This window comes from Vipera ursinii (assembly GCF_947247035.1).
Source record: "Vipera ursinii genome assembly, chromosome: 2".
Lineage (NCBI taxonomy): Eukaryota > Metazoa > Chordata > Lepidosauria > Squamata > Viperidae > Vipera > Vipera ursinii.
The window spans coordinates 48,825,131-48,837,628 of NC_139513.1; the positions used below are offsets into that span (position 1 = coordinate 48,825,131).

The window sequence follows — 12,498 nt, forward strand, 5'->3', positions numbered from 1 at the left end:
CCTTTGCTGGCTGCTTGGGGGGAATGGGGGGAGGGGGGGCGACTGATTTTTCTTAGGAGGTTGAATTTGGATTGAGCTGAGCGGGTGCAACTCGGGGTTGATGCGTGATGTGAACGAATATTCAGCAAGCTAAGGCTTTTGGTGCAGTTTGTCATCCCAGCCAGAAAACAAATCAGATTTGTTTTCCTGTCCACGGTATCAAAGTTCTCAAATTGGATGCCATGATACTTGTATTTGGAACATCTTGCTCCACTGATCGGGATCATCAGTTGTTCCACTGACTGGGAATGGTGAGATTATAGTCTTGACACATTGAGAGGTTGCAAGATGGATGAAGATGCACTTTTGCATAGTATTGTGGAAAAATTAACAATTTTACAGGGCTGTTGAAAGGCTGAGCAGGTTAAATCATGTTTTCACTGCGAGTAAAATGCTTTCTACCCCCAACATTAAAAAAGATTATGCATTTGTAGTAAAATATGTTGCCGTTATAGTAGGTTATAATGTTGATATGTATTGACTATCAGTTTTCTTCAATGCTGTCAACATTTAGGTAAGAATTTAGCAACGGGACAAAAGCTGAAAAATAATTTCATTCTGTGAGTAGTACGGCATAAACATACCTGGGGTGGACAAGGATTTTAATACAATCATAGGTCCAATTCTCATATTGATGCTTTCTTTTTCGTTGCCTCAGCTTGGTAGAATGAGTATTGAAACTTGAATTTGTAAATACTTCTTTAAAAAAATAAATTAACCCTTTCATGTGAAAGAATCAAGTTATAGATGAGTAATCTATAGCTGTTACTTGATGCTTGTTGCATTCAGTGTGTTGATGTTGTCAATCATTAATAATTTTCTATTTGATAACTAAATTGCACTGGGACAATATATTCTGAAAGGGCTAGAAAAGAACATTCTTGTACAGGAATTATATACAGTACCTGACACCAGTAAAGAAAAATCTAGATGTATCTAAAATTGATGTTAGAGTGCTGTGTATATCATTCTTTAAAAAATCAAACTGAGTGCAGTTTTATGTCATTATCTAACAGTAATTTTAAACAGAACTCAAGCAAACTTACCTTTCAGTAAATAAGCAATGACTTGTCTTGTAGTGCTGCATCTACCCTAGACTTATTCTTACATTCATATGACACATGGATACATAAACCACATTTCAGTCTAGTATATTGCATGAATCCACCCTGGATAGTTCAAAATATTGTACAAGTAGCTCAATTAACCAGGGAGTAAATGTCACACAATTATTATGCAGCAGTAGGAGTTCTACTAACCCTGTTACTTGGAAATAATGGAAAGTTACAAATAAAAGCAAACTGACCTACGGTAACTGCAGTTAGCATTCGGTAGCCAGAACAAATTTACGGTATCAGTTCAAGTTCCTGAGAGTGAAAAGTGACAGTTTTTGTAATGAGCCATTTCCCCCCCCCAAAAAAAAATGAATGCATGCTTATCCAGCATCTATTTTAGATTTATGGTGCTGCATAGACCTCAGATTAATTTGTATGTCATTCTTCAGAATTAAAAAGTAGTTTGTGAAGTAGGAACAGCTGCTCTTGATGAATTTAGAGAACTTCCTACTTAAGGCAAACTGATTGACCAGCTCAGACACTGTGCCTTGTCAACCTCAGCAGTCCCTGGCCAGATAGAGGTGATTCATTGCTGGCCTCTCTTTCGTTTCAGGATGATTTGTCACTTGATTGCAGTGTATCAGCAAACAACTGCAGTTCTGCTGCAGCACTGGCCAAATAGCCGCTGAAACAGAGTGAGAAGAAAAGCAGCTGCCGCAGCCTTTCCTCCACTTTTCTCTCCCAGAGAACTTGAGAGGCTGCAGATGTCTGCCAGGAGGGGGTGCCATTAGCTCAGCTACAGCTCCAACTACAGGCTATATATATCCTATGATAACAGTCCAGGGGCTTACATTAGCTTTTCCAGTGACTTCTAACCAAGGGAGGGGTGGGGGGAAGAGAGGAAAAACACCACCCTGGTCTCACTGTGCCCCTTCTGTCGCCATATTCTCCATGCAGATTTCACGCCGGCAGGGCCCCCTGATTAGGGCAGCAACAAACTTGAACTCTTGCTTGAAATCTCTGCATTAAAGCAAGCCGTGTAGAAGAGATCATCTTCCAGGACCAGCTGTTCAAGATGACCAACATATCCTATCATATCTCCAACCTCCTGGAGAAGATGACATCCACCGATAAAGATTTCAGGTAGGATTTAGGGTTTCTTGGAGGAGGAGTGGGTGGGCTCTCTCTCTCTCTCTCTCTGTGTGTGTGTGTGTGTGTGTACGCACAAGAGCTGCAGTGCCCTGTTTGGAGGTGTGTGTTGTTTTTGTGACCTGTTTGGTGAATTGCCCACATGTGTCTGTATTTGCAAAGGAGAGGTGGGAGGGAGGCAGTTATGGAGGAAGGGGTGATATTTTTAATAACAGCAGCTAAAAACGGAAACCTTTATCATCAAAAAGATACTTAAGCTTAGCTAGAATTGATAGCGTACAAGAGGCAGGGCAGTGGTGTGGGGCTGTCTTTATAGATAAGGCAGATAGGAAATTTACTGCAGGTTTCCTCACAGGGAGGAAGAGAAAGAGTACATTCTCCCAATTTCGCACGCAGCTAATATTGTGGTAACCTTTTATATCCTTCCTCGAGATGGAGTGGAAACACACTCCATCAGCTACTGCTGGCTGGTTATCTTCACTAGTTGGTTTAAAGAAAAAAGTAATCTTGGCTAATAGACTGGAAAGCTAGAGAGAGTATTGGTCACTAGGCACTGTTTTGCTGCATTGCCGAAAGAATTTCTGTTGGAGTTTAATCCATTTAATTGGAAATGTTTATTCCTAAATAAGTAACAGTATGCTAAATAGTAGATGTACTGGCATATGTTGCACATTTGGAAGGTTTTGAAATAAAAGGTGATAAAATAAAAAGTTAAATAGTGCTATTAAAGTTGGTAAACTCAGAACAATTGAATATTCCTACTATTTTCCAGATGTTGGGGACAGAGGAGTATAAATCCCAGAATTGGCAATCAGGAGTTCTGGGAATAGCAGTCCCAACACATCTGGACAGCAGCAAGCAAAGAAGGTTGAATTAAATCATAATACAGAAACTGAAAGTTCATTGTTTCAAGATGTTAAAAAATTCCTTTTTGATTTCATAGCATAAAAATGGCTTACGCTGGCTTAAATATAAGCACATTTGTTTCACTCTGCTTGTAGACTGAAGTGTAACAAGATCACTGACTTGATAGGCACAAATGGAGGGGAGGAAGGTTGTCCCTTATTTTGAAATATGGATATGTCACTGGAAAGATAGTCAAATTCTTTTTCTTTTTTTGCAAATTTTTAAGTTTATCAGATTATAAAATTCAAAAGAAAATGAAAATATTAGGAAAATGGGAAAAAGGGAAAGGAAAAAAGTGTAGGGTAAAGTGGGGGGAAGTATTGACTTCCAACTCTTTTTAGCACAATAGAATAGGATAATAACATTACAACCTTAACTTTTTTTAACTTTACACACCAATCTATATAGCCATTTTTGTAACAACAAACCTTATGTAATCAGCAAAAAACAAAGTCAAAGTTTCATTCGCCCCCCCCCCCCCCATCTCCAGCACAAAACCCAGAAGCAGAAAAACAGTCAAATTCTTATCAGAGAATATAAAAGCTCACTGGAATCAAAAGATTATGAGATCAGGCAAATATTACTGATTTAGTTAAAATATGTGTTCCATTTTTCTTATGTTTGTTGAATTCAGAACCTTTTTTTGTACCCTAAATCAGAAAAGATTGCTTTGAATAGGCAGCAAATGCAATTGAAGTAAGTTATTATCTATGATGATCTAATATACTGTACCGTATTTTCCAGCGTATAAGACGACCCCCTACATTTCCTGTTAAATTATAGGGTTTGGGCTATACTCGCCATATAAGACTACCCCTCTTCCAACGCACACCAAATAAAAATTAAAAAACATCAGATTTGATTTTAATATGGTAATTTTAATTCAAATGCTTATGACATGCAGGTACTTATTAGGAAAACTGTCACTTATAAACATAAGGCTGTTTGTCATCAAACATGTAAACATAAAACAGTGCAAGTGGATTAAACTTTTCCTAATTCACTCTAAAGTTTTCCCTGCGCAGACCAAATGGGAGATCCGCTCCAGGTTTTCCAGCCAGCCCGCCCAGTCAAATGTGTCCTTAGAGCTAAGCAGCTGCTCTGGCTGCTGCAATCCCTACCTGCCTTTCAAGTTGGGATAGACTGCAGCTGCTCTTCAACTTTAGAAGGAAAGACGCCCAGACTCCAGCCTGTAAAAAATCACAGGCTGCAGCTTCTTCTCCAATTGGTCCCGCTTTCCCTGCGCAGACCAAATGGGAGATCCACTCCAGGTTTTCCAGCCAGCCCTGTCCCTAAAGTTTCAGCACCCGGCGTATAAGACGACCCCTGACTTTTGAGAAGATTTTCATGGGTTAAAAAGTCGTCTTATACGCCAGAAAATACGGTATATTGTCTGTGACAAAAAGGAACATCTATTTTTATTTTTCTAGAAATGTTTCATATTTTAAAAATCATGTTCTTATTTTATAGATCAATCTTTATAAAATCTTGTCCCTAGTCACGTGCTTAGTAACTACTCCATATTTTCTGAATATTGTTTTAATTATATGCTATAGGAGAAGGCAAATAGAAAAAGAAACCAAGTAATACGTAATTTATAGTAAGAAAGGATTTTAACCATATTTTATTAATGAACCCATAAAGGTAAGATAAAGTAAACCTTGATTAAGGTATGCTTATAGACCATACTAAACTGAATGTAAAGAAACCTCATTAGAGTTTGATATTATATAGGGGTCAGCATGAATCATAGTGGCACAGATCAAATATTAAGAATAAACAAGCCAGATGTATCTTACGTCTGAGAATGATCCACTTCATTGTAAGTTGTTAATTATTGTCTGACTTCATAGCTAATGCTATGCTATGTTTTTAACTATAGATTACTGAAGAAGTCATAGTTACCTCATTCATAATAATAATAATAATAATAATAATAATAATAATAATAATAATAATAATAATATCCAAATTGCCAACTTTGCAATGACAAAGTTGAAACTGTTTCACATTTAATATGTGAGTGCAGCAAAATCACGCAAACTGATTACAAAGCTAGACATGACCAAGTTGCTAAACTAATCAACTGGGCATTGTGTAAAAAATATGACTTGCTTGTGTCCGAAAAGTCGTGGGAACATAGGGTGGAAAAAGTTGTTGAGAATGAGAGGGTGAAGATCTTGTGGGACTTCCGAATACAGACAGATTGCCACTTGGAACACAACACACCAGATATCGCAGTCATAGAGAACCGAAGCGTACAGTTGATTGATATCACTGTACCAGGAGATGCCAGAGTCAGAAAAAAAGAACTGGAAAAAATTACAAAATACCGCGACCTGGCCATCGAAACTGTGCGATTATGGATGAAACGTGTAACAGTGATACCCATTGTCATCGGAGCACTGGGAACTATGTCCAAAAACTTTGCAAAATACATCAAGAAATTGCAGCTTCCTGCAATAACTCCAGCAAAGCTACAAAAAACTGCGCTACTCGGAACATCTTACGTTTTAAGGAGATACCTGGTTGAAACCTAGGATGCTGGCAGCAACCCGTGTCAACCATTAGTGCCAGTCAGTTTGAATGTTCAGTTGACTGAGTTTCATGTTTTATGAATAAAAGCATAATAATAATAATAATAATAATAATAATAATAATAATAATAATAATAATAATAATAATAATTAGTAGTAGTAGTAGTAGTAGTTGGAAGGGACCTTGGAGGTCATCTAGTCCAGCCCCCTGCTCAGGCAGGATACCCTATTCCATTTCAGACAAATGGCTGTCCAGTCTCTTCTTAAAAACTTCCAGTGCTGGAGCATTGACCACTTCTGGAGGCAGGTTGTTCCACTGGTTAATTGTTCTAACTGTCAGGAAGTTTCTCCTTAGTTCTAGGTTGCTTCTCTCCTTGACTAGTTTCCATCCATTGCTTCTTGTCCTGCTTTCAGGTGCTTTGGAGAATAGCTTGACTCCCTCTTCTTTGTGGCAGCCCCTGAGATATTGGAACATTGCTATCATGTCCCCTCTCGTCCTTTTCTTCATTTAGCTAGACATACCCAATTCCAGCAGCCGTTCCTTATATGTTTTAGCCTCCAGTCCCCTGATCATCTTACTTGCTCTTCTCTGTACTCTTTCTAGAGTCTCAACATCTTTTTTACATAGTGCTGACCAAAACTGGATGCAGTATTCCAAATTTTCCTTTTATGTGCATGCCAATATGGTAACTGTTTTGGAGTAACAATTGTGTTTGAATTGTGTTTGTAGGAAAACAATATTTTGGATTCAGTAGGGCTAAGTCTTGGGTAGTCGTCCCCAGCCTTCCAGAATTGTTGAATTATAGTTTCTTTTGTGCTCAGTTAATATAGTTAATAACCAAGCAGGCTGGAAAAGTTTGAGAGTTTGGGTCCAATTTATCTGTAAAGGCAACAAGCTGGAATATGATCATTTAAAAGGAGGTCAATTTTAAATTCTGGGAATGTATTTAAGCAAGTTTCTGCTTTGATGTTACACTCTAAGATAGGCTTAGAAACAGAATAATAAAAATATTCTGTGCATGGATGCCACAACCTGAGAATGTCAGTTTTCCATTGATTTTTGCAGTTCTAAGTGTTTAAGACAAAAATAAAGGTAAAGGTTCCCCCGCACATGCATGCTAGTCGTTTCCGACTCTAGGGGCCGGTGCTCATCTCCATTTCAAAGCCAAAGAGCCAGTGCTTGTCCAAGGACATCTCCGTGGTCATGTGGCCAGCATGACTAGACGCCAAAGGCGCATGGAACGCTGTTACCTTCCCACCGTAGTGATCCCTATTTTTCTACTTGCATTTTTACGTGTTTTCGAACTGCTAGATTGGCAGAAGCTGGGACGAGTAACAGGCGTTCACTCTGTTACGTGGCACTCAGGATTCACCTTCTGATCGACAAGCTCAGCGTCCTAACCCACTGAGCCACCGCATCCCTAAGTCAAAAATATGGCATGCCAAAGATGGTTATGAAAATCTACTAAGCAAAATTTGGGGGATGTGGGCCATACCTGCTTAGCATGGTGAGAAATTTCCTCATCCCCAGCTGTATAAAGCATGAAGCACTTGCTAACAATTCCTGGCAAAGTATTGCCGAGAGTGAAATATATTCTTCAGTTTCAAATCAGATGATTTGCAGAGCCTTTCACCAAAAAATAAGCAGGTCCTGGAGTAAGCAAAAATTAAGTGACTCTTCGGATATTTTAATATGTCTGTACTGTATTACTTTTAATTAAGAAGGTTCTTATTCCATATTTAACTGCCAAATTATTAATTCATTATTCCTAGCGAAGAATTCATTTTACTTGCCTTTTGGATCAATAGATGTTGATCTTTCTTTTTATCATGGAACATGGATTTATTGCTCCTCACTGGGCAACCTATTACTGATACGGTATTCTTTCTTCCAGATTTATGGCTACCAATGATTTGATGATGGAACTGCAGAAAGATTCCATAAAGCTAGATGAAGATAGTGAGAAAAAAGTTGTGAAAATGCTCCTGAAATTGCTTGAGGATAAAAATGGAGAAGTGCAAAACCTGGCTGTCAAATGGTAAGATTTTTTTTTTTACATTAGCTATAAGAAAACACTACATTGCTCTGGTTGGACCCCAATTAAAGTACTCTGTCAAGTTCTGGGCAGTTCAAAAAAAGATGGTGACATATCTCTACCCTGGCCCCTACTCTTTGAAATACTGTCCCCTCAGAGATACAGACAACACCCTTTCTCTGAAAGGCCTTCGGATCAGGCTTTAGTTCCAGGCCTGTGGTGAATGTGTCTGTGGGGCCTCTGGTCTAATTTATTATCGTTACAATTGTTTTAGTCTAAGCTATCTGTGGTGGTGTATATTTTTATTGTATTCGCATTTGTAAGCTATCCGTAGCTGACTGCAGTGGGGGTGGCTGTAATAAAGTTTGAATAATAATAATTTACTTGAACTAAGTCCAGAGGAGGACTACGAAGATGATCAAGGGTTTTGGAACCCAAGCTTTGTGAGGAACAATTATTTTGGAAACAGCAGTGGATCCAGCAGACATATCTTACTGTAGCTCTACTAGTTTGTTCAGTATTTTTCGGACCTACACGGGGTGGAATTTTGAAAGAGTACAAAGCCTACACTTTCCTAGCTTGCTTCGAACTTGGCACCTCCCTAAGATCGACAGACTTGCAGAATTCAGCAGACTTGCAGAATTGAGGCGAAGACCTGCTCTCTCGTGCTTTGCTGCACATTGGAAAGAGGAAAGATGAGCTGAGCCATTGGGTAAAACTTACCGTCTTCCCAGTGCCTTTCTCTCCCCATCCTTGCGTCACTTTCACAATTGGCAAATGGTTTGCTGCAGTTAGGCGGCATTTGGAAAGGGGAGGAAGGCAAAGCCAGGGTGACTGATCAGTCACTTGGTGTAGCACAAACGTGCACATGAAAAATCCAGATGCCCCACCATTTAGGAGCAAAGCAAAACTCAAATGCTAGATGCAGAAACATTGAATGGGTGCTTAACCCTTAAAACTGAATTGTGGGGAAAGGTCCTTAGTAAAATGTTGATCTAAGCTGTTGGATAAAGATTGGGGGGCCAGGATTAGGATCTGAGAAAGGCTAAGATACGAAGTTGTTTGGAAAGGACTTCTAAAAATGGTGTCCTCTCTCTCCTTACATAAGAACTTCAATTTCATACTACTCAGGTTTAGTTTCTGTTCTGTGGCTTTGCTGCTGATTAGCCAGCATATCGGGGAAGAAAGAAGCCAGGTTATTGGAGAAATACTGTTCTGCACGATTGGCATGGCAGGGTACCTTTCATCTCGACTCAAAAGGCATCAGAGACCCGCTTAAAGCGCCAAGAGAGAAGGATGTATTTTTAATAGATCTCCGCTTTGATGATAAAACCATTCCAGGATTGTGGGCTTCCATTGCAAAGGATATGGACAAGGTTCCACACTCCTGTCCCTTGATCATTACTCGTATCATGTAAGGTATCTGTTGGCTGAGAGACCTGTGCAAGACAGGAAGGGACAGGTTGGTTTGTATTTCGTTACAGCTCCTACTTTCTCTGAGGAAGGCCTTTTTATGTGGTTCTCTTTCTCTCTCCCCAGTTTGGGTCCTTTGGTGAGCAAAGTGAAAGAATATCAGGTGGAAACTATTGTTGACACATTGTGTACAAACATGTTGTCAGATAAGGAACAGCTTCGGGATATTTCTAGCATTGGGTTGAAGACCGTCATTTCTGAGCTGCCTCCCCCATCCACAGGTAAAAAGCCTTTTGACCCTCTGTTCAGACAACGAAAGGCTGTCTCTTCCTTTGCAGTCAGTCTGTATACGATGGGATGAATCAGCCTGCCAGCCTCCAAATGTGATTGGGAAGCTGTGCTGGCTGGAGCTTGTTTTGTGGGATTTATTTTCTAAATGCTGTTGATTACTAAAGAGAAAAATGCCCGTATCTAAACTATAGACTTTTTTTATTTAAAAAAAAATCAATAATAAAACAAGTTAAAGAGTGTGACAAACGAGTTGAGTTTCATGGTAAGAATGACACTGAATCTCATTAGAAACTTAAGAGAGGAAGCTGTGTAAATAGAATTTCACATTTTGCAAATAAGTAATGACCTTGTTCTGAACAGAATGATTTATGAAAGATGCAAGTAATGTTCTAGTGATTTGTCTAAGCAAGTGTGCAGGTGTAGATTTAATGTGATGCTCGTTGTCTGGTGAAAGTCTCTTTCATCAGTACAATTGCCTGTCCCATCTAGACATGTTAGCAGTGGTCTTGACAATATGAATAATCTGTTGTTTGGCGTTGTGAGTGTAGGAATGCTACATGTATATCCCTGATAGAAGGCCTCCCCTTTCTCATCATAGACACAGAAGTTTTACTACAGCAGTGATAGGAGCATTCTGGAAAACCATCTATTTTCTAAGCAAACATGTTTGTTTCAATGCCTCCTTCACTTAATCATTTTTAGGTAGTTCTTCCACAAATGTACTTCCTGCTGAGTTAGCTTTTCACCAAATTCTACCAAATTCATCAGATCAGGTTATCACATCAGACGTTTTTCTGTAGTTTACTAATATTTTTTGAGGATATTTTATTTTATTTTTATTATTGTTATTGCTTAAATCGACATGAGTAATATTAAGAAAGTCACTCGCTCTGGTAATTGTGAGTAAGAAATCTAAAATTGCAAATTCACAAAGGCAATGTACTTGTCTGAAGTGGCAAAAAGGTCTGCATAAATTGTCGGACCAACTCTAAGTGGCATATAGCTAACACTACAAGTAATGTGCAATAATAGCAATTACAGCTTAGAGTAACAAGTTAAATGGCAACCTCCAATATAGCTGCTGATTATCTCATTCGGGCAGTAAACAATGCAACCAGTCTTTGACAGCCTTCTGAAATTACCAGATATTGACAGATATTTTGGAAGATAATGAGGAAAAGAGTCACCCTTATCTCAAGGGGAAAATGTTCCATAGGAGAGGAGCACCCTATAGAGAATGCCAATTTTCAGGCATCTCCAGCTGGATTTCCCAGTAGGAGGAAACCTCATTAAGATGCTTTCTGTTTGTGTAGGGTCCACTTTACCTAAAACAGGTAGTTTCAAAGTTATCCAGATTCTCATTCATATAGGGCTCTGTATGTGTTAACCAAGGACCTTGAATTGGTTTGGAAACAAACCAGTAACAAAGCAGTGCCCAAAACAGAGCTATAATATATGGCAGCAATAATGGCTCTGATCTGTTATGACAGCTGCAGTCTGAACCAGTTGAAGTTCCCAGTTCATTTTTAAGGGTAGCCCTCACATAAAGTGAATTATAATAATCTACTTAACAGGTGACAAGGGCACGAGAGGCTATACTGCAGTGCCCCTGTTCCCAGAAAGTTTGCAGCGAGTGTACCAGCTACACTTGGGCATAGACCTTCGTCATCATGACCACTGTCTGTTCTTTGAGCTGGAGTCATGAATCCAATAAGATTTCAAGATTGTGAACTTCTTACTCTTTCAGGGGAACAACAACACAGAGTTAAAACTGGTACAGAGCTGGAATTAGCTATCTTCTTGGACTGAATCTGAGTTTAACCCAGAGCCTGAATGGCTCCAAATATTGAGCCAGGATTTCAGCTGCATTTCCAACTCAGCTCCTGGTAGAGATATATGGCTAGACATCACTATGCCAACCGATTATCTCCCTCAGTGGTGTTATGTAGATACCAAAGAAAATTGGGGAGAGAATTGAACCCTAGATTGGATTGCCCGACGGTTCAGTCTCTTTTCTGCTACAACTAATAACGAACTCCCCATTCAGAAAGTACTACGGTAGCATAGTGCTGTCTCAAAACTTGTAGGTGACTCAGATTGCTGTGATTGATGATATTAGAGGTTGCTGAACAATCCAAGTGAAAGATGCATCACATTTCCCTTATGCAAGTTCCATCATAAGTCAGCTGTGATCGTGACCAATGTCATTTCTGTCCATATTCACACCCAAATCCTGATTGCTAAGGATTCATATAATCTATTTTCCCAGTTTTTTTTTTTAAAAAAAAATCTTGCCCTGCTATTTTCCCCAGAACTGAAAGGTTGGAGATAAGGTGACAGTTTTCAAAATTTGCTAGCTGTATTACTTTATTAGGCCAATTGAAATAATGTTTATAATTAATATAATGTCACAGCAGGTAACAGGTCCTAGCTAAAAAAAAAACTAAGTAGGTAGTTCTTTACTATTTCCATGTTAGCGCGATGGATGTTTCCTAAAAACACCACGTTATCAAGCTGAAATCTAAGGAACCTTCATTTTAAATACTACATAACTCATAAAAGGGACACAATGGCAGAAAGTTTAGATAGGGTTATGGTTGCAGAGAGGAAGAAGGGTCAGAACGTGGGTCCCCAGTATGGCACCCTGAGTGCCATTGTGCCTACAGACACTTTGTCATTGCACCTGGCTTTCTACAGTATGTGTTCAGAAAATGGGAAGCTGTCTTGCTGCAAAGATATGCCTTGTCCTCTGGTAGCATCATCAGTTCCAGATAATTCCTTGTGATTCATATGGATGATTGGCTGCAGTTCAGGGCTGTTTAGAACTGTGTCCACCAGTCCTGAGCAGAGGGAGCAGGAATAGAAAGAAGCTTCCGAGGTGGGAAGTGGAATTGTTTGAAGTAACATTTCATCCGTCTCCATTTTGTAACTGGTCACGTCCCAGTGGTATCTGTTTTGTGGGTAAGAATTGTCAAAGCAGATACCACCAGGATATAAGCAGGTATTTTTTGAGAATACTGGCAGAATGTATTCAAAACTCCAAATATGCTCTTCAGCCCTGTTGGTGGCCCT

General features: G+C 39.3%; 1 protein-coding gene across 2 annotated transcripts in view; it reads left to right on the plus strand.

Moving 5' to 3' along the window:
• The first annotated feature begins 57 nt into the window (after window positions 1-57).
• The window catches only part of LOC310633517 (cullin-associated NEDD8-dissociated protein 1-like), a 31,244-nt gene continuing 18,803 nt past the window's right edge, over window positions 58-12,498 (plus strand). For both annotated transcript variants that reach the window (XM_083351238.1, XM_083351239.1), the window contains exons 1-4: window positions 58-290; window positions 2,052-2,237; window positions 7,582-7,725; window positions 9,262-9,416. In XM_083351238.1, coding sequence (XP_083207364.1) covers window positions 2,170-2,237; window positions 7,582-7,725; window positions 9,262-9,416 — 367 coding nt within the window. In that variant the 5' untranslated portion in view covers window positions 58-290; window positions 2,052-2,169. The remainder of the gene's footprint in view (window positions 291-2,051; window positions 2,238-7,581; window positions 7,726-9,261; window positions 9,417-12,498) is intronic.